Source organism: Lepidochelys olivacea, assembly GCF_965140295.1.
Source record: "Lepidochelys olivacea isolate rLepOli2 genome assembly, chromosome: 6".
Lineage (NCBI taxonomy): Eukaryota > Metazoa > Chordata > Testudines > Cheloniidae > Lepidochelys > Lepidochelys olivacea.
The window spans coordinates 30,402,007-30,427,756 of NC_140416.1; the positions used below are offsets into that span (position 1 = coordinate 30,402,007).

General features: G+C 42.8%; 2 protein-coding genes across 2 annotated transcripts; both read right to left on the reverse strand.

The window, feature by feature from the left end:
* Positions 1–1,667: 1,667 nt before the first annotated feature.
* On the reverse strand, positions 1,668–20,797 carry TMEM9B (TMEM9 domain family member B). The gene is made up of 5 exons (XM_084631414.1): positions 20,608–20,797; positions 17,012–17,103; positions 8,839–8,947; positions 7,555–7,689; positions 1,668–2,795 (listed from the first exon to the last, which is right to left on the reverse strand). Exons 1-5 carry the CDS (start codon positions 20,677–20,679, stop codon positions 2,640–2,642), a joined length of 564 nt encoding a protein of 187 aa, XP_084487540.1. The 5' UTR covers positions 20,680–20,797; the 3' UTR covers positions 1,668–2,639.
* LOC311522904 (uncharacterized protein) lies at positions 12,312–14,551 on the reverse strand. Its single transcript, XM_084632472.1, has 2 exons — positions 13,675–14,551; positions 12,312–13,107 (listed from the first exon to the last, which is right to left on the reverse strand). The coding sequence occupies exons 1-2, from the start codon at positions 14,255–14,257 to the stop codon at positions 12,926–12,928; spliced, it is 765 nt and encodes a 254-aa protein (XP_084488598.1). The 5' UTR covers positions 14,258–14,551; the 3' UTR covers positions 12,312–12,925.
* Positions 20,798–25,750: the final 4,953 nt, after the last annotated feature.

Below are 25,750 nucleotides of genomic sequence, written 5' to 3' on the forward strand. Positions count from 1 at the left end.
GGAAGCTAGCCTTTTTTAAAATTTGGGACTCATTTACTAATCAGACCTTCTGTAGATCATAATACTGCAGAGTCTTTATTTTGAACACTTGAAATACAAAGTAAAATTAACAGGAGTACTTGTGGCACCTTAGAGATGAACAAATTTATTTGAGCATAAGCTTTCGTGGGCTAAAACCCACTTCATCGGATGCATGCAGTGGAAAATACAGTAGGAAGATTTTATATACACAGAGAACATGAAACAATGGGTGTTACCATACACACTATAACGAGAGTGATCAGTTAAGGTGAGCTATTACCAGGAGGAGAGAAAAAAAACCTTTTGTAGTGATAATCAAGATAGGCCATTTCCAGCAGTTGTCAACCATTCTGCTGGCAATAGCTCACCTTAACTGATGACTCTCGTTGCGGTGTGTATGGTAACACCCATTGTTTCATGTTCTCTGTGTATATAAAATCTTCCTACTATATTTTCTACTGCATGCATCCGATGAAGTGGGTTTTAGCCCACGAAAGCTTATGCTCAAATAAATTTGCTAGTCTCTAAGGTGCCACAAGTCCTCCTGTTCTTTTTGCCGATACAGACTCACACGGCTGCTACTCTGAAAGTAAAATTAGTGAAAGCTAATCCACTACTCAGAGACAAATGCATACGCACTCTTCTTTCTTGCTAAGGCCCGTTCAGGCCTTAAGAGAATCGATTCTGCTTGAAGCAGTCTTTGCATCTGAATAAAGATTAGTTTCAAAATATCCGCATGCCTTTGCAGTAGGGACCTCCGTTTATCTCCCTAAAAATTCACTTCACCTGCTGATGGCTTGTGAGGGAAGGCAGGCAAGGAGCAGTGCTTCTGCCACTGATGCTGTCTGAAGTGGTAGGCAATAGGCACCTTGCAACAAGGAACTGCAACTCTTTCTCCTCTGTGGATGTCAAGTGCATCATTGTCACCAGTCTGGATACTGTGTGTGTGTGTTGCATGGGGGGGGTGGGGAGATGTTAGTTCCTGAACTTTGATTACTTGTACTGTCAGCCCACTGGTGTTAACCTTCAATTGGTTAGTGGCTACACCATGTTGCTGGGATTTGGGTTTTTTTAAAATACCGCTTATGATTCTGCTAGTATTGAAGAGTTTCTGCTTTTGTGAAGTTAGTACTCGTGCTGAAACAACAAAAGACTGCCATGCTCTACTTATCTGTGAAGGGTAAGGGCAGTGCAAGCGTCCTTATATGGCCCTGCTAGTGTCTCAAATGCTAACATGGATGGACTAGCTCTAGGTGCAACAGCCAGTTTAAGCTTCTATGCCCATTCAGTCCTCCACCTTGCTGTTTAAAATGCCAAGAAAAGTGCCAGGCAATAATAAATGGGGATTTTATGTGAACTCTCACTAGAAATTGGACTGAGGCCAGCTCATTTTACACAGAACAGAGCCCTCGGATGGGTGATAACTTGCAGCCACTACTGCCTGGGTCTGGATTTGAATCAGAGGTTTGAGGCACTCTGTATATTAGCAGTTTTCTGAGCTGTCCTTTCCATCACCCAAGCATTGAACATTTACAAACAATGCACATCATTTGTAATCTTAGGCACATTTGGCAAAATTATTTAAAATATGAAATTTACATGCAGTGTGATGAGGGAGAGAAATGATGAAATACAGATACTGCAAATAGGATTTTTCAAAAATCATGATAATCTTTAATTGTTCCATTCCAAAGAGGATATATGAAAGATAGTTATTCAGTAGCTGTATATCTTAGAGGGATGAGTACAGCATCACAGTTAAAAAATACACCTAACTCCCAAGATGACAGAAGATGCTGGAGAGTATATGCATTATACCATCAACCCAGACAAATACAGAGTTTATTTTTTAAATATATACTTTATCATACACTAAGTCCTGAGACTTTATCCATGAAGAGACAGGGAAGAGATCTGTAGGTAGCACATACAATATACTAAGTGATCAAAGCAAAAGAGTAAAGCGCTGTCTTAATATGCACTGCATTAGTTTATCTACATCACAGCACCTTAAGTGTGCAGCTTCTCACCAAAAGTCATTGTCCATTTAAGTTTTGCCTTAAGTTTGCAACAGTCAGCTGCTATACTAACATCTTCAAAGTAACAGTGCAAGAAACCAAACGATGAACACAACTGGCCAATGTCAGATAGGAAAACTACACGGCAAGATTTAGATTTCCAGAACATCGCATTAAACAAGGAGAAAAACCAAGAATATTTACAAAAAAGTTCACTGAGTAAAGTGATTAGTGTGTTGTAACTGATCTTTTGTTACAGACTATGCTCTCTGGTGCTTTTTAAACCGTATGAGTTACATTTAAAAAATCTTAGTCATAATAAATAAGGTACCAGTTACATCCAAAGATACCTTAGAGTAAGTTGTTTTTTTTAGTTTTATTAGTAAATGCCATTTTAAAAAATGTAAAGAATTATCTTTTGGCTAATTAACTTTGCTGTTTATTTTTGATAGCTTCCACTCCAGAACATTCTTACTAAGTTAACATTTTTTTGCTGCCCGTAACAAACCATTCAAAAGTGGTAGAATCAGGAAGACATAAGTCAGCTCTTTCCTTTAGTCCCTTTTACTTTCTTCTGGTCAACATTGAATTAGACATCAATTAACTGAGCACAACGTGACGGTCAAAGACAGATTTGCGCTGCTCTTGGACCTGTAGCTTCCAACGTTGCTGGGCGTACTCCACTTTGTTCAACACATTAGCACGACTCCGGGATCGAGCCAGCACATCGTGAGCATTTGCAAAAGGTTGGTGATCCTGCAATTGCAGAAAGTAGTATTTATATTTCAGCAATTTCACTGCGTAACTACTGTTAATTACAATATTCTTCTGGATAAAAGAAGTTGTTCAAACTTGCCAGGCAGCTTTGTGTGCAAAACAAGCTTTAGCTGAATAGAGACTGTACACTTCAACATTTTATAGAAAATAATTTCTGTGGATTTCTTATATAAAACAATTTAGTGTTATGTTCTGCAGTAGCTTTCATATGATCAGTGTCTCAAGGTAATAAGTAATGATCATATGGAAGCTGATCCTACACCAGTGAAGTCAATGGGAATTTAGCCACTGAGTTCAATGGGAGTAGGCCCATGCTGACTTTGTAGGTAAGAGCACCACTACGTATTCAAAAGTAACATGCACACAGCTTTACATACATTAGCACCTGTTTGAACATGAAGCCTGAAATTGTTGACCAAGACACTTGGACGCTCCGATTTGTTTTCATGCTGGTACTTCAATTTAAAATTGAACTGAGGAGCCCGCGTCTTTGCTTAGCCAGCACACTACCAGATTTTAACCTGTTACCGTAAAGCAATTTTGGATAGTTACACAAAGATGCCCTATAATACCAAAACACTGATGTTTACTGTCACTAAACCAAACCCACTGCTACATGTAAATACAGCTGTTTAAGTGACGAAGAGCTGAACAACTGAGTGTTTGTTTAGCATTTACGCTGTCCCTTTTCTAACAGTATCTGCAAAGCTGGATTTATTTACTGGAAAAAAGTCCCAAGTTATAAACAAAGACATTTGGAACAGAACCTTTTATTTGGCTCCCAAAATGTTTTGGACAAAGAAAATTATGTTTTAAAAACTACATTGGAAAAGGTCACGTATATGATGTGTTTCAGATGAAAAACCACCATTATAAACTATGCACTGTGCTAACACAGCAAAGGAGATTCAATGTTGAAGCTTGTGTATTTCTATACCTTGCCTTGTTTTACTGCAAAAAAGTTTTCAGAAGTGGTTATTTTATTTGTGACATGATGTCGAGTACAGCAACTCCGTGATCAGCAATACACCTCTCCCTTAAATGGATTATTAATTATTTGTATTAAGGTAGTACCTCAGAGCCCCAGTCGTAGACCAAGACCACACTGTGCTAGGCACTGTACAAAACACAGAACAAAAAGACATTCCCTGCCCCAAAGAGTTACAATCTAAGTATTAGACAAGAGACAGTAGGTAGACACAGATGGGCCAGTTGGGGAGCACAAGGAAGATTAGAAAATACTAGTTAGCATGATAGAGGGTCTCAGCACAGCAGCTTGTTAACTTCACTTTTTTGTAAACATAGCAAAGGAGAGTTTTATGGAGGAATTCAAAGGAGGACAGAGGAGGTGGCTTTGTAGACGTTCCCTGGAAGCACTTCCCATCCACTCCCAGCACAGGAGAAAGCACAAAAGTGCTCGTTCAAAAGTTTAGCAAGATGGAGATGAAGACTGGCCGACTGAAGGCAAGAGCTGACAGTTGATAGAGATGAGATCATAGGTATAGTGCAGGATAAGCTGCAAAGGGCCTTGAAAGTTAAGACAAGTAGTTTATGTTTGATGTGACAGAGAAGGGGGAGCCAGTGGAGGGATGAAAAGAGAGTGGCAACATAGTCAAAGCCAGGAATGAGGAAAATTATCTTTGCAGCGTTCTGAAGGATATAAGCAGGACCATTTGTCAAGGCCAAAGAAGACGACATTGCAGTAGTTAAGACAGGAGATGAAAGCTTGGACAAGGGTTTTAGCTATGTGGATGGAGAAGTAAGGCCAGATTTTAGAAATGTTAATCAGGAAGAAGCTGCAAGATTCTGACATAAATCTAGATTGGGACCTAGCTGAAGATGACACCCAGGTTACAAGTCTCAGGGAGAGCAAAGATGGAGGTGTTGCCTACAGTAATTATGGTGCAGAAAACTTCTTATTGTCTGTGGCCCATTTTGCATTTTTAAAACTCCTGAAATACGATTCTGCTTAAGAGTGCTAGTTGCAAAGGCACTCAGTGGTGCCTTAACTCTTACCACTGACTTTAACGGGAGCAGAGGTAGATTTATGCTGAGCACTTCTGAAAATCCCTCCCTGAAAGAAAATATTATTTTCTGCCCCAGACTTGCTGTGACATCTGCATAGATGGACTCCTTGGTCCGTCCAAAACTCTGCTGACTTCAATGGAGTCTGACCACATAGAGGGCCATGCAGAATCAGGGCCTTAGATTCTAGCTCTGCATTACGTTATAACAGTCAAACTGCAGTAAACAAATACTAAACAGCTTTAGTATCTAACCTAGGTAGTCAGGCATATTTCAAACCCCACATACACAGCTGTGAAAGTTTCATACTGTCATAAATCATGGCATAAGTTACCAGACAGTTTTATACTACAATTAGGTATGCCACAACGCTCATACGAAGTATTTTTTTCATATTAAATGTTGCTTCAAAAAGGAAGAGGGAAAATACAGGAACAGATGATGTATAAATGTGTTGGTCTGAAGCGTGTTTTTACTGCCTTGAGTTAAAATTTACACTGCTGGACCACATATAAGTAATGATCATCCCAAACTCACAGCAAGAAATTCTTGTGCACGGGATGTCAAACTAGATGATCACAATGGTCCCTTCTGGCCTTGAAATCTGTAAGAGGGCTGGTGCTGATCCTCTTATGATTTAGATAAAATAGTTTAAAGATTTTAATAATACTTGTGAAGTATTTGATTGTTTTCATGATTAAGTATCAGGTGAATGTAAGTGTTTAATGTTGAGATTGTAGTTATGTTTCCAGAATGGAAATACTTATAATTGTTTACATCTTTTAAGAATGAGATTACTTTTCATCCAGATGGCTGATGAAGATAGTAGACTAAGATGACAGAATTCTAAGTGATCTAATTTTCGGTTTACACAGGATGACGATAAGTCTTTCCATATTAAAAAGTGTACAAATCACCATACTAAATATGATGGAAGCGAGTTTCTCATGCACCTTGCAAATAAAAATGCAGAGCATGAGTGTAAACCAAGTCTGATCCATTAGGGTTTGACTACTGCCCAAAGTTGCTATGGATTTAAAGCTATTAAAGTGACAGCCACACAATACTACTGGGTTTTTAAATAGACTTTGTAAATAAAGATATCATCATTTTGTTTCACTGTAAACAAAATGGCTATGAGTTCCCTAAGATTGTGTGACACCTTTTAGTGTTGCTGCATTGTTAACTTACTATTTACTTTGAAGCAATAATGACAATATTCTTAAGGGTCATGTTTTAATGGCATAACAAGCACTTTTAATCTCTTTATTCTGTTTCCTAGTTTATTTAAAAAAACACCACCACCACACTAAACTGGACAGTAAGTGGTCACAGCTGCTGGCAGACTTAGATAAAGAAAACTGAAATTCACCTCTTTATGGGTTTGCTTTTTTTTTCTTTAAGGTCTGCTAAAGTTACACTATGCTCAAAATGTGCTTTAACTCTACTGCTAATGTTGCTTGGTTATACAATATGGTAAATACACGAGTGTATTTTCTAGACTTGATAAATTGTTTTGTATATTTAGCAGTTACTTGTAAGCATGGATTAGGAACCTTACATACTTAATAAATTCTTAGACTGCAAACGTAAGTTCTTGATTTTTCACATTGTTTCAGCAAACTTCCCCTGAAGAGTTTGGCTTATATTTTTGTGAAGTGCTTCACTATCAATGTAATAAGTCAGTTCAGTCAAGGTAACAGGTGACTATAATGGCTTCACAGCCATGTCACCCTAGACTAGCATATCTACATTACTTTGTTCAGACATCTCTACATAGCAAACAACAGACCATCAGCTTTGTAAAACTGATTAGTTATAATGCATTGTCATCTCTCTATTTTAATAAATATTCTGTAAGTCTCTCTACAACATAAAAAATGACCCAAGCCAGCAACGGCTGTCTGTAACATAATCCTCCCTTACCCCACTCAACTGGTATGAACTGTTTATTCGCTAATTTAGCTAGGACAAAATCCCCCATTATTTTCAGCACCATGTTTCCAGTCTTAAACACCCTTCTCATTATGATGCTGAAGACAATTTTGTCTTGTCTACATTAACAAACAAACTGGTCCAAACATGGGAAATGTCTACTCATACATCTTACCAATGGTCCATTTCCATAGTGCAAGTAAACCTCTTGAAACAGTTTGGTCTGGATCTTATGGAACCTATTCTCATCACATGCAGGAAACTAATTACAAGAATAAGACTTAACTGAAATAAAATGTCCCCTCATGACAATATTTCACTGCTAGAACTTTTTTTTTTTTTTAAATAATGTCAACCAACTTAAGTTGAAGTAGCAAGGGAGGACTACACCTCTTCATATATTTATTATTTAGATTTTCCCCTTACAATTGCACTGATCCACCTAAAATACAGCAACCCTTATGAGGTGGAATGCAGCATTTAGCCCTGTAAGGAAAATTTTATTTCTTATTCTTTCCATCCTTTGACCACGCTGAGAAAGGGGGACTACTCCGTAATCTAGGTTCGGGGGAGAAAATGGTAATCCCTGGCTCCTGAACTCGCTATCCACCTGTTTATGGGGTGGACATATTGGAAGTGAAGAAATGGTCTTGGAGAGACCACACAACTTTCTGCAACAGTGAAGATTACCACCACTCCCCTCGAAAAAGAGGGCTATTTTGCCATTGAAAAACCTTCATAAGGAAGCGTTCAACTGCATTCATTCAAGTGCACTTACCCCAATGTCTTCATCACTTTGAATTAGCTGTGAATGTCCAAAGAGACGTCTCTTCAGTATAGGTTCTACCAATGTAAGGTACACCATGTACAGCAGCAGCAGGCCCAAGATGGATAAATAGATTATGATTGTAACCTGCATGCAGTAAAACATAAGCACAGTTTTCACTGTTGCTGAGTACTTACTCCACATAATACTCTCAAGAACAGGGCAGACAGTCGAGCAAAGGAACAAGAAGACACACAAAATGCCTGTAAATCAGTCAGTAGGTCTGCTTTACACCTTATTAACCTTGACAATGTCTCTAAATTAAACAAACAACCTCAAGAAATTAAGCCACAGACACAGATTCAAATAATATTGTGTTTAGAGTGAATAACAAAGAGAAAGGAAGTCCACAGTTTAAGACAAAATTTCCTCTTAACTAGTCTTTCTTGAGAGCTCAAGCTCCTTCTCTGCAAAAGAGTGGTGAGAAAAATCCCATCTCAAAATAAGACGAACATTCAGTTTCAGCTGTGGGCTAGTGATTCAGGGGGTTCTCTTTGCAGTCAAGCTTGTTTGTCTCCATTCAGTTATCTTGGGTTTGGACAAGAAACCCACAGTGATTATTAACTGGATAATGTCAATGGGGGTGGGGGTCAGTTTCAATGCATAACAAAATGTAAAATCTATGCTTCAAAATCCACTTTAAAAACTTTCTCCATAAGCTGATCTTCCAAGATGGCCAAAAACAGGCACAGGAGAGGGAGAGCAGCAAAGGGATGAAAAAGGCAGACAGAGACCTGGTTGCCTGCCCGAACTTGAGCTCATTTTTATGAAATTCACCCATTAAAGCTAACATGGCTGATATGGTTTTTGTGGGCATAGCATCACTTTGAGCATAACTGAGAATAGTTAGCCAACTGTGTCTGCCAAGCTAGCAAAATATGCATCTTAGTAACAAGGGACCGAGCAAAGGAGGGGGAAAGGGGAGAAAGATACTAAGCACATAAATTGATAAAAATACCCAGAATGCTTAGAAAAACATGAATCCCCGTTAGCAACTGTCAGGGATGGCAAATTTTGAGACTAAGCTATTTAATAGAGTCCCTTTAAGCCTGATGATTCAGCTTTAACTATTAGTACTATTGCTATTCTGAGTTTAGGTGAGATTATGTGATTTAATTATTATAATGCCTCTAGAGCACTCAGAATGCTTTGTTTTTAAGAATACAGTTATAAAAGGTGGTTCATTTATTAACTGGCTGAAATGTTTACTATACAGCAGTGGAATGACGTATTTACTTTAATTGTGACAGAGCTTCTCTCTTCATACTTGCATTCACAACGTAAGCAGTATGCCTCCACATCAGGTCCAGGGATGGGCATAGGCTCAACCACATGAAGACAATCACTGGAGAAAGAAAAACAGCTTAGAGTCAGTTTGGTTGATTTTACTCCACTACTTAGACAGTTCCCTCTGCTCTGAACACATGCCAATTCCACAGCAAGGGGCAAGAGGAATTGATCCTTGATTAAGAGTTAGAAATATCTAATACCTAGAAAAGGTCAAGATTTAACTTTTTCAGATTTTAACTTTTCAACAACGAATTTACTTAAATGAGATGAATTACACAGCGACTCAGCTGCTCCAACTTAGTTAGCCAGCTAGAAAGTTCTTATTAAAACTAATATAGATTGTCTATTCCAGGGGTGCCCAATCTACTGCCCACTAGAGCATTTCATAAGGCCCAGAGCCTGCTTGAACACAATATATTCCTGTCCGATTCATTAGCATTTTATCGTCCTGTTTGCATTATTTTAGTTTACGCAAGTGTGTAAATAGACAAGACTGTGCACAGAAACAACCTATCTAAATACATATGAACTTAAAATATAATTCAATACAGGTGACTTTCAATCTTATTAAAATATGTAGAATCTATCTAACCCATACAAAGTTGTGCTTAGGTTTATGTGGCCCTCCTGTGTAATAAGGCTGGGCACTGGTCTATTCAAACATTGAGAAATAGACATTAAGATGCCACAGTTAATAGTGCAACAGACCTCACTTTCCCCACAGGTTAGCGTTTCCATTAGTTTTCTCCACATCTCAAAAACAAGAATGGAACACAGGACATTTGCTTCACTGATTTTTGGCCTTAAACAATACACAAGGAAAGTTCAAGAGCAGGGTATTCAACACTCAATAGAATCAAGGAAAGAAATTAGAAGGGTTGAATTTACTTTTTTTTTTTTTAATGATGAAAGCAAACTCAGAATTTAAGGGATGGACAAGGTGTACGTTGACAGATATCATGGCAAGGCAGGAGTAACTACCAGCTACTTGCAATATTAAAATCCAAAATCAAATTAAAACGTGTTACCCACAAAGTATACTTATATGGGCAGAAATATGAAGTTGCTTCCATTCTATTAGATTATAAATGTTTCAAATATCAATATCAGCAAATCTTAGACTTAATGTGCTGTCAAAAGCACGCCTAAGTGTTGTTTACAGATTCCTGTAAAAGCTATGCACTAACTTTAGCACATGAGGATTTTGATAGAATTGTAGCCAAAGTACAACACATTTTTGTTTAATTCCTCAGGTCCACCTTTCATCCTCATTGACAGCTAACAAGGACATTGAAAAGAGAATATCGTTGTGTGTTGAACACAGTCACAAAAATATGAAGGAAAGATATCAATGTTACAGAAGTATCATTCAGAAGCAAATCTAAGGGTATGTCTACACTACGAAATTAGGTCGAATTTATAGAAGTCGGTTTTTTTGAAATCGGTTTTATATATTCGAGTGTGTGTGTCCCCACAGAAAATGCTCTAAGTGCATTAACTCGGCGGAGCGCTTCCACAGTACCGAGGCAAGCGTCGACTTCTGGAGCGTTGCACTGTGGGTAGCTATCCCACAGTTCCCGCAGTCTCCGCTGCCCATTGGAATTCTGGGTTGATATCCCAATGCCTGATGGGGCTAAAACATTGTCGCGGGTGGTTCTGGGTACATATCGTCAGGACCCCGTTCCCACCCTCCCTCCCCCCGTGAAAGCAAGGGCAGACAATCATTTCGCGCCTTTTTTGTCTGCTGCCAGCCAAAGATGTAAAGGATAGATGGAGTGGGTCAGAACAAGAAATAGACCAGATTTGTTTTGGACTCATTTTCCTCCTCCCCTGTCTAGATCACACTGCAGTCAGTCACAGAGAAGGCGCAGCGAGGTTAATCTAGCCATGTATCAATCAGAGGCCAGGCTAACCTCCTTGTTCCAATAACAACGATAACTTTGGTGCACCATTTCTTATTGGAACCCTCCGTGCAGTCCTGCCTGAAATACTCCTTGATGTACAGGCACACTCTTTGTTGATTTTAGCTCCCTGAAGCCAACCCTGTAAGCCGTGTCGTCAGTCGCCCCTCCCTCCGTCAGAGCAACGGCAGACAATCGTTCCGCGCCTTCTTTCTGTGCGGACGCCATACCAAGGCAAGCATGGAGGCCGCTGAGCTCATTTTGGCAATTAGGAGCACATCAACCACCACACGCATTATCCAGCAGTATATGCAGCACCAGAACATGGCAACGCGATACCGGGCGAGGAGGCGACGTCAGCGCGGTCCCGTGAGTGATCAGGACATGGACACAGATTTCTCTGAAAGCATGGGCCCTGCCAATGCATGCATCATGGTGCTAATGGGGCAGGTTCATGCTGTGGAACGCCGATTCTGGGCTCAGGAAACAAGCACAGACTGGTGGGACCACATAGTGTTGCAGGTCTGGGACGATTCCCAGTGGCTGCGAAACTTTCGCATGCGTAAGGGCACTTTCATGGAACTTTGTGACTTGCTTTCCCCTGCCCTGAAGCGCATGAATACCAGGATGAGAGCAGCCCTCACAGTTGAGAAGCGAGTGGCAATAGTCCTGTGGAAGCTTGCAATGCCAGACAGCTACCGGTCAGTCGGGAATCAATTTGGAGTGGGCAAATCTACTGTGGGGGCTGCTGTGATGCAAGTAGCTCACGCAATCAAAGATCTGCTGGTATCAAGGGTAGTGACCCTGGGAAATGTGCAGGTCATAGTGGATGGCTTTGCTGCAATGGGATTCCCTAACTGTGGTGGGGCTATAGACGGAACCCATATCCCTATCTTGGCACCAGAGCACCAAGCCGGCGAGTACATAAACCGCAAGGGGTACTTTTCGATAGTGCTGCAAGCTCTGGTGGATCACAAGGGACGTTTCACCAACATCAACGTGGGATGGCCGGGAAAGGTGCATGACGCTCGCATCTTCAGGAACTCTGGTCTGTTTCAAAAGCTGCAGGAAGGGACTTTCTTCCCAGACCAGAAAATAACTGTTGGGGATGTTGAAATGCCTATATGTATCCTTGGGGACCCAGCCTACCCCTTAATGCCATGGCTCATGAAGCCGTACACAGGCAGCCTGGACAGTGGTCAGGAGCTGTTCAACTACAGGCTGAGCAAGTGCAGAATGGTGGTAGAATGTGCATTTGGACGTTTAAAGGCGCGCTGGCGCAGTTTACTGACTCGCTTAGACCTCAGCGAAACCAATATTCCCACTGTTATTACTGCTTGCTGTGTGCTCCACAATATCTGTGAGAGTAAGGGGGAGACGTTTATGGCGGGGTGGGAGATTGAGGCAAATCGCCTGGCTGCTGGTTACGCGCAGCCAGACACCAGGGCGGTTAGAAGAGCTCAGGAGGGAGCGGTACGCATCCGAGAAGCTTTGAAAACCAGTTTCATGACTGGCCAGGCTACAGTGTGAAAGTTCTGTTTGTTTCTCCTTGATGAAACCCCCCGCCCCTTGGTTCACTCTACTTCCCTGTAAGCTAACCACCCTCCCCTCCTCCCTTTAATCACCGCTTGCAGAGGCAATAAAGTCATTGCTGCTTCACAGTCATGCATTCGTTATTCATTCATCACACAAATAGGGAGATGACTACCAAGGTATCCCAGGAGGGGTGGTGGAGGAGGGAAGGAAAATGCCACACAGCACTTTAAGCACAGCACTTTAAAAGTTTACAACTTTAAAATTTATTGAATGACAGCCTTCTTTTTTTTGGGCAATCCTCTGTTGTGGAGTGGCTGGTTGGCCGGAGGCCCCCCCACCGCGTTCTTGGGCGTCTGGGTGTGGAGGCTATGGAACTTGGGGAGGAGGGCGGTTGGTTACAGAGGGGCAGCAGTGGCAGTCTGTGCTCCAGCTGCCTTTGCTGCAGCTCAACCATACACTGGAGCATTCTGGTTTGGTCCTGCAGCAGCCTCAGCATTGAATCCTGCCTCCTCTCATCACGCTGCCGCCACATTTGAGCTTCAGCCCTGTCTTCAGCCCGCCACTTACTCTCTTCAGCCCTCCACCTCTCCTCCCGGTCATTTTGTGCTTTCCTGCACTCTGACATTATTTGCCTCCACGCATTCGTCTGTGCTCTGGTCAGTGTGGGAGGACAGCATTAGCTCGGAGAACATTTCATCTCGAGTGCGTTTTTTTTTCTTTCTAAGCTTCACTAGCCTCTGGGAAGGAGAAGATCCTGTGATCATTGAAACACATCCAGCTGGTGGAGAAAAAAAAGGGACAGCGGTATTTAAAAAGACACATTTTATAAAACAGTCGCTACACTCTTTCAGGGTAAACCTTGCTGTTAACATTACATACATAGCACATGTGCTTTCGTTACAAGGTCGCATTTTGCCTCCTCCCACCGCGTGACTACCCCCTCAACCCTCCCCGTGGCTAACAGCGGGGAACATTTCTGTTCAGCCACAGGCAAACAGCACAGCAGGAATGTGTCCCTGAAGAAAAGCACCCTATTTCAACCAGGTGACCATGAATTATATCTCACTCTCCTGAGGATAACACAGAGAGAGAAAGAACGGATTTTGGTTGAATGCCAGCAAACATACACTGCAATGCTTTGTTCTACAGTGATTCCCGAGTATGTGTTACTGGCCTGGAGTGATAAAGTGTCCTACCATGAAGGACGAAATAAGGCTGCCCTCCCCAGAAACCTTTTGCAAAGGCTTTAGGACTACATCTAGGAGAACCGCAAATGCCAGGGCAAAGTAATCCTTTCACATGCTTGCTTTTAAACCATGTATAGCATTTTAAAAGGTACACTCACCAGAGGTCCCTTCTCCGCCTGCTGGGTCCAGGAGGCAGCCTTGGGTGGGTTCGGGGGGTACTGGCTCCAGGTCTAGGGTGAGAAACAGTTCCTGGCTGTCGGGAAAACCGGTTTCTCCGCTTGCTTGCTGTGAGCTATCTACAACCTCATCATCATCATCATCTTCTTCGTCCCCAAAACCTGCTTCCGTATTGCCTCCATCTCCATTGAAGGAGTCAAACAACACGGCTGGGGTAGTGGTGGCTGAACCCCCTAAAATGGCATGCAGCTCATCATAGAAGCGGCATGTTTGGGGCTCTGACCCAGAGCGGCTGTTCGCCTCTCTGGTTTTCTGGTAGGCTTGCCTCAGCTCCTTCAGTTTCACGCGGCACTGCTTCGGGTCCCTGTTATGGCCTCTGTCCTTCATGCCCTGGGAGATTTTCACAAAGGTTTTGGCATTTCGAAAACTGGAACGGAGTTCTGATAGCACGGATTCCTCTCCCCAAACAGCGATCAGATCCCGTACCTCCCGTTCGGTCCATGCTGGAGCTCTTTTGCGATTCTGGGACTCCATCATGGTCACCTGTGCTGATGAGCTCTGCATGGTCACCTGCAGCTTGCCACGCTGGCCAAACAGGAAATGAGATTCAAAAGTTCGCGGTTCTTTTCCTGTCTACCTGGCCAGTGCATCTGAGTTGAGAGTGCTGTCCAGAGCGGTCAGAATGGAGCACTCTGGGATAGCTCCCGGAGGCCAATACCATCGAATTGTGTCCACAGTACCCCAAATTCGAGCTGGGAACGTCGATTTAAGCACTAATCCACTTGTCAGGGGTGGAGTAAGGAAATCGATTTTAAGAGCCCTTTAAGTCGAAATAAAGGGCTTCACTGTGTGGACGGGTGCAGGTTTAAATCGATTTAACGTTGCTAAATTCGACCTAAAGTCCTAGTGTAGACCAGGGCTAATTGATTAGTTAAACATTCCAAACTATGACTGCTGTGAACAGTATTTTTATGGCTTGAAGTCACAAGAATCAATAGAATTGAATTGTTAAGGGAGTTTCCTTGCGTGCAAGACAGACTAGACAGGAGGGAGATTTCTATACATAAAATGTATACTCATTAGTAAGGCTAAAATTTTGTCACAGATATTTTTAATAAAAGTCACGGGCAGGTCACAGGCAATAAAGAAAAATTAACGGAACCCCGTGACCTGTTCGTGACTTTTACTAAAAAATATCCATGACAAAATGGGGAGCTCAGCTCTGGGGTCCCCCCAGCACCCAGGAACTCTGGGGTCCCTCACAAGGCAGCAGAGGTACCCCACAGCTCTGTAGGCAGCAGGGAGAATGTGCAGCTCCTGGCTAAAGTCATGGAGGTTGCTGGAAGTCATACGTGGCCTCCGTGAAAAAATCATAGCCTTACTCATTATGCCAGAAGAGTGTTAGGTGTCTCACCTCCGTCTCCCCACTAAATGCCAACCTATGGCTATACCACTTTGATCAGTCTCTTAGGCACTATAACCCATTCAAACACACTTCCTTCAAAAGGGTTAACATTTTACTGATATCTGAGAGCACAGTGTATTCAACTATTAAATTCAAACATCCCTTATGCCAGCCTACTGCATTAGTCATCAGGGCTGAACGGTCTACGATAGTTATGGGCCTGACCCCACAAAGCAGTAAGCACTTTTGGTGAGGTCAAAATACCCTCAACTCATACTGACATCAGCACTTTGCAGGACCATGTCCAAAGTCTGAACCAGGAAAAACAGTGTGAATAAAAACCCTGACAAGTCTCCCTAATGGGAAGTTCATTATCTTCACATTACAGACACCACGCTGGATATAAAATCTAATTTAATAACTGGATAATCCAATTGTAAGCGGCCACTATATGGTGAATAACTTATACAGGCACATTAAAAATTGATCTGGTTCTTCAGTACAATGTAACTAACTGAGCTAAATATCAAGTGAATGCAGTCTATCACTGTCCTATTCAGCAATAAAACTAACTCATGCAGATGCAGAAGAGGCCAGCTGTACAGCACTAAGATCCCCGCTTTATTACACATGAATGCACTCTGCAGCCATCATACTCCTCTGAAAAAGTAAATCAGGAATTTGAAATAGCATCAAGACATTTCAAAAGAAGCCCACAAAACCATAAACTGTTCTCAAATGGTCCATCTCAAGCATGATTACAAGATGACATTTAAAAGCTGGAGAGCAGGTTATCCAAGATCCTTTATATACCAGTTTTTCTCCACATACAATTTATTGTTCAAGTCTTCAAAGCTGATTTTTCCTTCAGTTAATGACAATAGTAAGGAACCTTAGGTTCAACTCTGCTCCAGTTGAATTCAGGGAAAATGTCTACCTAACAAAATAGGAGCAGCAGGCCTTCTGCTAGAACCTAGATTAAGCATGTAAGCGTGCTGCAATTGAGATAGTCTCAATCTGTTTCATCACTGCACCATGACATTATTTCTACTGTGACAAACTTAATAATTTGGAATAAAATAATGGCCTTAACTAGACCAAACATTTTATACTCAAATAATGTTCATGACATTAATTTAGCTTCAAATATACAATATGTAGGTTCTACCAAACCTTGTGTGTGTGTGTGTGTGTGTCCCCGGTGAGAGTGAGTGATTTAATAAATTAAACTCCAATCCTGCAGACACGTACATGAATAATTCTACTCCTATGATAGGTTCCACTGATTTCAATGGAAATTCTCAGATATGAAAGCATTTGCAGGATTGAACTATTAATTTGTGGCTTCCCATCATGCTCAGAGGTCTCTAGGTCTCTTAAACATAGATAAAAGGTAAGGCCAATATGTCACTAATGAATACTTTGCACTTCTACAGGATAGTCCATCCACGGATTACAAAGCACTTTACAGAAATGAATTAGGCCTCAAAAGGCTTTTTACTTTTCCTCCACTGCACACACGAGAAGGTTCAGGCATGCAGAACCCATGTAACACAACAAATTCAGAATAGAACAGAAATCAGATCTCCCAACTCCCAGACTTATGACTATGCTTTTTCTTCACATTCTAAAAACAATTCCAAGAAGCCAAACTAAATTATGACCTCCCCTTCCCCCCTCCAAAAAAAAAACCAGAGAAGGAAGAAAGGGTTTGAGGCCTTGTCCCTTACTATAGGCGAACACTCTGAAGAGTGAGAGCATCAACTACTAATATTTGGGATAACATTTCTCCCCACACCACAACAAAAGAAATAACTATCCCTTACGTAATCATTAATGAAGGGTGACCCACTGAAGTACAATATAACCCTAATGAGAATACACCTTCTAATTTCTGAACTCCATAAACTCACCAGTCTTTCTGTGAAACATTTTTGTTGTAAATATTGCCAGGATGATCTTTGTAAGGAGGACATATACATTTACATCGGACATCCTCAGAATTCTGTAAAGAAAACACATGTTTAGAACAAATTGCTATCAACTATCAAAAAGTCTTCTACAAAAGCATATAGTTGATGCAACACATATTATATACTATACTACAAACATATGTCCATTGCAACCTGTCTTAATCACCAATTTTTCTTAAATGTAAGAAATATTAGCAGTATACAGACAGTAAAGAAGAATCAGCTTGTCTACCAGCTGAAAGCCCACAAGTTTAGTTTCTTGGCTGAATAAGCTAAAGTCACCTCCTAAATCTGATACGGTGTGCACAACAAATTCCTCATATCTTAGTTCAGGTTTTCCCAAGACCCTTCAACCAGGAAAACAAATATAGGCTCTTACTCTGGTAATGAGACCCATGTATCTGTTTGTCTGAGCATGTACATGTTCAGCTACAGACCAGAGAACATGGATTACTAACTATACATATACAATGATGGGGTCTAAGTTAGTTGTTACCACTCAAGAAAGAGATTCATTGTGTCATTGTATATAGTTCTCTGAAATCATCCACTCAATGTGCAGCGGCAGTCAAAAAAGTGAAAAGAAGATTGGGAATCATCAAAAAAGGGATAGATAAGACAGAAGATATCATATTGCCTCCATATAAATCCATGGTACACCCACACCTTAAATACTGCATGCAGATGTGGTCGCCCCATCTCAAAAAAGATATATTGGAATTGGAAAAGGTTCAGAAAAAGGCAACAAAAATTATTAAGGGTATAGAACGTCTTCTGTATAAGGAGAGATTAATAAGACTGGGACTTTTCAGCTTTGAAAAGAGGCGACTAAGGGGGGATATGATAGTGGTCTATAAAATCATGAGTGGTATAGAGAAAGTAAATAAGGAAGTGTTATTTACTCCTTCTCATAACACAAGAACAAGTGTCACCAAATGAAATTAATAGGTAGGTTTAAAACAAACACCAGAAAGTATTTTTTCACGCAATGCACTGTTAACCTGTGGAACAAATTGCCAGAGAGTGTTGTGAAGGTCAATACTATAATGGGGTTCAAAAGACAGATTCATGGAGGATAGGTCCATCAATGGCTATTAGCCAGGATGGGCAGGAATGGTGTCACTTCCTCTGTTTGCCAGAAGTTGGGAATGAGCGACAGGGGATGGATCAGTTGATGATAACCTGTCTGTTCATTCCCTTTGGGGCACCTGCCATTGGCCACTGTCAGAGGACAGGATACTGGGCTTGATGGACCTTTGGTCTGACCCAGTATGGCCATTCTTATGTTCTTAATCCCTCGCTTACGTCAATTAGCAGGCGGTGGTCCTCTGCCAAAGAAAACTTCTCTTCACACTGACCCAGCCTTCTGTCCCTAGAGCAAGCTATGTTGGTTTAATAAAAATTAAGATTCAAATTTACCCTGGTTTATGAGTGCATTACCTACGTAACCATACAAAAACACAGTTCAGATGATATGTGACTTGAAGGATACTGACAGATTAAGTAAACTAAGGCAAACTTCTGAGAAATAGTGAAGGAGATGGGTGCCAAAAACTTCAATGAGAAGTTGAGTAATTCAATAATAAGAGAGCACAAATAAAGAGCTGGACCTTAAGGGTGACTGAGGAAAAGCCACATAAAATGCAATAATCAAGAATTTTGAGAGGGGTAGTGGGAAAAGAGGGTTCATGTGGTTTCTTATATCAAAATTTATTAAAGATGGAGTGAATCATGCATATTCATGGATGCCCTAAAACATTCAATCCAATAAACCCCAACTGTCCATAAACTCACCCCCAGGCAGATATTTTTACATGCTTGAAGTAAGAAGCCACCTTTCAAAATAACATCCTAACTCAAGATTTTGGTTCCCCCCCACAATTACTTCGTATGACAATCCAAGGCCTTGATTTCCAAAAACAGGAGCCTAAAGTGAGGTTGCTAAGTAAGTGCACTAATAGATATCTTATAGGAGATACTTAGGACTGAATGGGCATATAACAATTCTGCTACCCCAGAGGCAGAACTTCCAGATCAAAGTTCAAGTAGTATTTATTATTTCTGATAAGGTGAGAACAAAGAAGAAAATAAGGCCGTACAGGGATAGGGTAGGAGCAAGAACTGTATGGAATTGTGTGATGAAACTTGTGTCACTACTGCTTGCACTGTGTTGGTTTGGTAGACCAATAGAGGATTTCAGGTTCTAGTGCTGTCTAGCTGGCAACTCCCACAAGTGTTAATGAGAAAAAAAATGTGTCTTTTAGTGAAGACTTGCTGCTGAAACAAAGAGAGGGTTTTTTGTTTTTTTTTTTGGCTCTACAGTCTTCACTTTGCCATAAATAAAATATCCTGTATGTAGTGAGGATGGGGGTCTGGAGGTGAACCCAACAGAATATTTACTGGCAACTTGTTTTTACAGGGCTGAATTAAGTGTACAGGGGATGACACAAAAAAAGAAGAATGTGAATGAGTATTTTTTCTGGCTATGAATTACTTGCTCAGAACTCTCGGGGAGATTTTTTGAAGGCAGAAAGCTCCTCTAGGTGCCCAGGTTCCACTGGTTGTCAATGGGAATTAGGCACATAATTCCCCTTTGTGCTTTTTGAAAATCACTTCCCCTCCGCTCTACAATAGTCATATAGACATATATTGAAGCTGGAGAGCTCCTCTCTTTCTTCATTCTCCTCATTAAGGGCCTAATCCCGAACACATTGAAACTAATGGCAAAGACCTATTGACTTCAATTATGCAAGATCAGGTTCCCAAGCCCTGGTTTGGCAAGGTACTTAAGCATCTGCCTAACATGTGTGTAGTCCTAGTGATTTTTTATATATAGATATAGCTATATAGACAAATAGAGAGGGGAGGGATAGCTCAGTGGTTTGAGCATTGGCGTACTAAACCCAGGGTTGTGAGTTCAATCCCTGAGGGGGCCATTTGGGATCTGGGGCAAAAGTTGGGGATTGGCCCTGCTTTGCGCAGGGGCTTGGACTAGATGACCTCCTGAGGTCCCTTCCAACCTTGGTATTCTATGATTCTAAATGGCCCGATCTTCAACAAGGCTGAGGAGGGCCCATTGACTCCTGAAAACCAAACCAGGTATTTCGGCCCCTGCTTTCGAAAGCCCGAGCCCAGTTCTTCAGGGCAGGTCTCGCCTCTTCGCCCTAAGCCCCACGCCCAGCTCCAGCCCGCTGAGGCAGCAAGAGCCTGAACTAGGCAACAGCCCCCGCGTGTATTCCCCGGGCTCGCGCTGGCACCGGGCTGAGCGTTTCACGCGCTCGCCTCTCACCGCACCGCCCGCGCCCCCCTCCCGCCCCGGCTCCCGGGGCAGGGACCTGCCGGGCGGCAGCAGCTCTGAGGGCCCCAGGCGGGCGGGGGAGTCTATTGAGGAGGGTCGGCAGGGCAAGGGGGGCGGGGGCCGCTCTGGGGCCAGCAGTGGGGGGGAGGGAGTCTGGCCCCGGCTCCGCGGGGGAATCCGCCGGAAACCACGGACCGTCTGCGGGCGGGAGACCCCCGCTCCGCTCCGCTCCGCTCACCTTGACCCCCGTCACCTGCCCCACGAGCGCGGCCAGGGCCAGCAGCGAGCAGAGCCGCGCGCACGCCGCCATGTCGGGCTCCGGGCCCGGCTCCTTACGGCCGCTAGAGCAACCCCCGAGGCCCAGCTCGGAGCTGCGCTACCATCGCTTCCTACTTCCGCTACGGGCTGGCGTCTCGTGACAGCCAGTCCTCTGGCTAATGCGCCCCCGGGGAGCTGCGGCTCCGTTCGCGGGTTCCGGGGGGGGGCTCGGTGCACTCACCACAACGTTCCGGGCGGAACAAGTGGGGCGGGGTTGGCGAGCCGCCCTGCGGCCTTCCCGGGTCACCCGCCACAGGGGTGGGACCCTGGCAGGGCAGCGACAGATCCTGCCTTTCAGAAGCCCCCTGAGGGGCCTGGCCCTAGGCCGCCCCCCCAACACCCCGCCAGAGGCCCCCCCCCGTGAGCGCACAGCTTCCACTAGCTATTTCCTTCTTCACTTCCTGTCCTAAACATCGTAGGGTACTGGCATAGACTGTCAAATAGGTGCCACCTTCTTCCCTAGAGTTGATTCCAACGACATGGTGACTAAAGTGATCCCTTATCCAGAGAGTGGTTTTTGTTTTAAAGCAATGTATCAGACACTTCCTTTTAAAGCAGTACTTCTACACTGCCAGCGTGCCAGGCATTGCAGGGGCTCCCTTTGTAAAGTTGCTCTGCAGCAGGGGTCGGCAAGCTATGGCCCGGCGGCCACAGCCGGCCGTCCAGATGTTTTAATCCAGCCCTTGAGCTCCTGCGGGAGAGTGGGGTCCGGGGCTTGCTCTGCTTTGCCGCTCCAGCTGGGGGCTTGCCCCGCGCTGTAGCTCTGCACAGCTCCTGGAAGCAGCGGCATGTCCGCCCTCAAGCTCCTATGCATAGGATCAGCCATGGGGCTCCGCAGCTGCCATTGACCGGGAGCCATGGTGAATGGGAGCTGCAGGGGCGGTGCCTGCAGATGGAGCAGCGCGCAGAGCTGTCTGGCCAGTCCTTCGCATAGGAGCCGGAGGGAGGATATGCCACTGCTTCTGGGAGCTGCTTGAAGCAAGCACCACCTGGAGCCTGCACCCCAGATTCCCTCTCACACCCCAACCCCTATTCCCCTCCCACCTTCTAAACCCCTTGGTCCCAGCCTGGAGGACCCTCTTGCACCCCCAACCCCTCATCCCCAGCCCCACCCCAGAGCCTGTACCCCAAGCCGAAGCCATCACCCCCTCCCTCACATCCCTGCCCCAGCCTGGAGCCCCCTGCCACACCCTGAACTCCTCATTTCTGGTCCCACCCCAGAGCCCGCAACCCCAGACAGAACCCTCAGCCCCTCCTGCACCCCAACCCCCAATTTCATGAGCATTCATGGCCTGCCATACAATTTCCATACCCAGATGTGGCCCTTGGGCCAAAAAGTTTGCCCACCCCTGCTCTACAGTCTATAAGATTGACAACTTTCTAATCTCACAAAACCCGAACACCCTTGCCCTGCCCCCGCTAGCTTCATCCCCCTCCCTCTGTTGCTCGCTCTCCCCCAACACACACACTCACTTTCACCAGACTGGGGCAGGGGATTGGAGCACAGGAAGAGGTGAGGGCTGCAGCTGGGCCTGCGGGCTCCAGGGTGGGGCCAGAAATGAGTGGTTCAGAGTGCAGGAGGCGGCTCCGGGCTGGGGCATGGGGTTGACAGCTCTGGGAAGGGGTGCAGATTAATGAAATGTTTAACTCGACCCAAAACTTCATTTTTCAGCAAAAAAACAACAAAAAAAACAAGTGTCCAAAAAATTTTGCCCAGCTCTAGTCAACATTCTTCTGTGCCCTCTTACCTCATCTTGGAAATACCTTGCAATCTAGTGACATCTATTGAGGAAAGTTGAGGTTGTTAGCAACAAGCTACTGCTCCATGAAATGGAGTTTTTCACACTTAGAATAGTTAATTCTTTTCTGAAAATATTATACAATTTGTTAGCTATTTATACTTTGTGGGTTTTTTTTGGTTATGCTATCCACAAAAGGAAGTTATTTAATAAGCAGAAAAACAACAGGAAGCACAGAAGTTAGTTCCTGTACTTTAAAAATAATGTTTTTTCCCCAAAAATATTTTGTACCTGAGACTGGTACAAAAATATATTATAGACCAGCTCTACTATAGTGAATCCTAAACCAGTATAAAAAAACCTGTGCATATACAGGGAACGAAGTAGCAATATTGCACTAAACTAAGACAAAGAAAATATTACCCTGGCCATTACAGCCCCATTTGCTGCTAACATTCATGTACATAGTGTTCCAGAAAGGTTGAAGATATTTTCTGTATAGAGCCCTAAAGGATGTAACTGTAGAGCATAACCTTAGTCTGCTGCATGTGTATTTCAGGAGTTTACACAGCAGTGCAAATCTAGGGCCAAATCATATTCAGTCTTTACCCCGGTAAACTCCTCTTTTAAGTCAATGGGATAGAGAATTCTATCTTCATTTGCTTTACTGGACAGCACAAATATTTTTATTATTCAAGTCTGCATGTTATTAAGGTTTCAGAGTCGCAGCCGTGTTAGTCTGTATTCGCAAAAAGAAAAGGAGTACTTGTGGCACCTTAGAGACTAACAAATTTATTTGAGCATAATAAGGTTAGAGTTACTTGTCAGTCTCTAACTTTGAAATCAGTTTTGGTAATCAATGTATATGGTGAATTTTATATAGTCATTTTATATTTTCATCGCTCCTGTCATATTGGATTCCCTTAGACATATGATCACTCTGAGCAATTTCATTATGGATTGAACAATGACTCTCTTTAAATCTTCCAAATAATTTTGTAAAAATTCATAGGTTCCATCTCAGAACTCTGATACAGGGCTAAATCCTACCCTTTACTTCACTGGCACACAAGAGGAAGTGGAGGAGGGTGTAGTGAGCCTCTCCTCCCTGTGCAATAGATGGCAGGATCTCATCATAGCATTCAAGAGAGCACAAGGAAAAAGGCAGGTTAACGTGGCCCACATACCACATCCCAAAAGGATCTATGGTTTAGGGGAATATTTCTAACCTCTCAGCCAAGAAATAAATAATATGATACTTTACATTTATATAGAGCTTAACATTTTCAGAGCACTGTACATACTTGCAGTTGACTGAAGAACTAGTCAGAAGTGCATACTGCTTCTGTTCAGGGACCTGATCCAAATCCCATTGTCAGCAATGAAATGATTCTTACTGACTTCACTAGGCTTTGGATCAAGCCCCTGAACAAGATAATCCTTCCCAGGCACACATGATTCCTGTAGCAAACAATGCACTGGGCAGTGTCTCTACTCCCTCTTGTTGTGCTGGATTGGACCAGATATGATCAACAGTACTTTACAGGTACAGAAGTTTAAAAATACCTGCAGTAATAATATCGTGTCTGTTAGTCTTTATCAGGCATTGTTATGGTATAGGACTCACATTCCACCATTGAATAGGCAATCTGTCTCAGTGGGTACACCTCAGGACAGGCAGGGTAGATAGTTTCTACCCTGATTTTAATCAGTTACATTATGATGCTTTCCTGTTGCTGCACACTGTCACCTTTTTATATCAATTTCGCCTACCTGCTTTCAAATGTTGCCAGCCTCCATCCCTTTTCTATGCTGAGAAGCTCTCTTTTGTATACGTATTCATAATAAAAGAGTCAGCTAGGAATAAGCAAGCAAATAGAATGAAACATAAACACATTTGTTGTGCTTGCCAGTACAAGGACAACTGGCATTTTCAGAGGGGAAAAAAATACATTGTGGAAAGCCCCATCTTTGCAGTTAAAAAGTAAAGTCAACAGAATTATACATCCTTCTCAGTACAGCAGGCTTTAATTAGGAAAGATATGGGGGTAGCAATTAGCTACACATCTGAATTGTTCTAGGATTACAAGAAATGCATTTCAGCAAATTGGTTAGCAGCATTCATTTGAATACATTCTGTTGTTGATACCTTATTAGAGATTGGTGGTGCAGTTTCACCCCTTGAACTCTGGTCACTGCCATAGATCTGACTGGTTCAGGACACGGTGAGCTGTTATTCTGCTCTAACATATCCACCTCATCTTTTTGAAATATATAGCAAATGAAGTAGGAAGGATGAGTTCAGTGATGTCTATGATAAAGGAAATTCTATATATGATGTGCCTTTCATCCCGATGAACATATGTATATGGAAAGGGCATGGAACTAGACAAGCAGACTGTGCGTATGCATTTGTGTGTATTATTTTATTTATTACCTGAATCAGATGGCATGAGGTGCCGAGGGAGCTTTACATCTAGCATACTCTTCAGTTCAAAAGTATCAATAGAGCCCTGCAAATCTGCGGCTATCTGTTATATATCCATAGACCACATTTGCAGATTGGATGCGGATACAGCTTTTGTATCCGTGCAGAGCTGTATGTATCAGCTCTTCCCTATCTTATCGGATGATGTCCATGGTCTATCTCCATTATTCCAAGGTAATTTTGTATTCTCTCATGATAAAGCATAGCATTACCACCAACTAGCCCAAAATTTCAACAAGCTATTGAGGGATACAGTGGACAAGGTACGATCTGGATTAGTGACCTACGCGATTCACTTAACAGCACAACTACTAGTGTATGCCCTTTCCTTCAATAAGTAACCAACTGTGCTGTAAGTACACGGAACTATAGATGTAGGTGAAAGGAGGTCTTCAGCTAGCACCTCCTAGCCCATAAATCTAAGATTCTAATCTCACTCCCTGCAGCATAATGAACTGCATCTTCTAACAATAGTTTTCTCATCATCTCATGCTTCATTTCACAGGGCCACCAGAATTATTCTAGTGAATCTTTTCTCCCCCTGCTATCTCCACATCCTTCCTGGGAATTCATTACTTCTGTTGGATATTTCAGTCAGAGCTTAGGCTGAAAGCACTATGAATCTGTTCTAACCAGCGTTAGCCTTGGTCAATAATATTTATCTTATTCAGCTCTCTGCCATAACATTCATAAAAACAATAAAACGTTATAGTAAAAGCAACAAAGCAGAAATTGCAAAAGACATTTGTTTTTGCAGTAAATTTCAGCATCAATATTTTCAAGCTTGTTGCCTTTCCTAAGGGGAGTAGCTTTAATCAATTATCTCACCTTGCTTG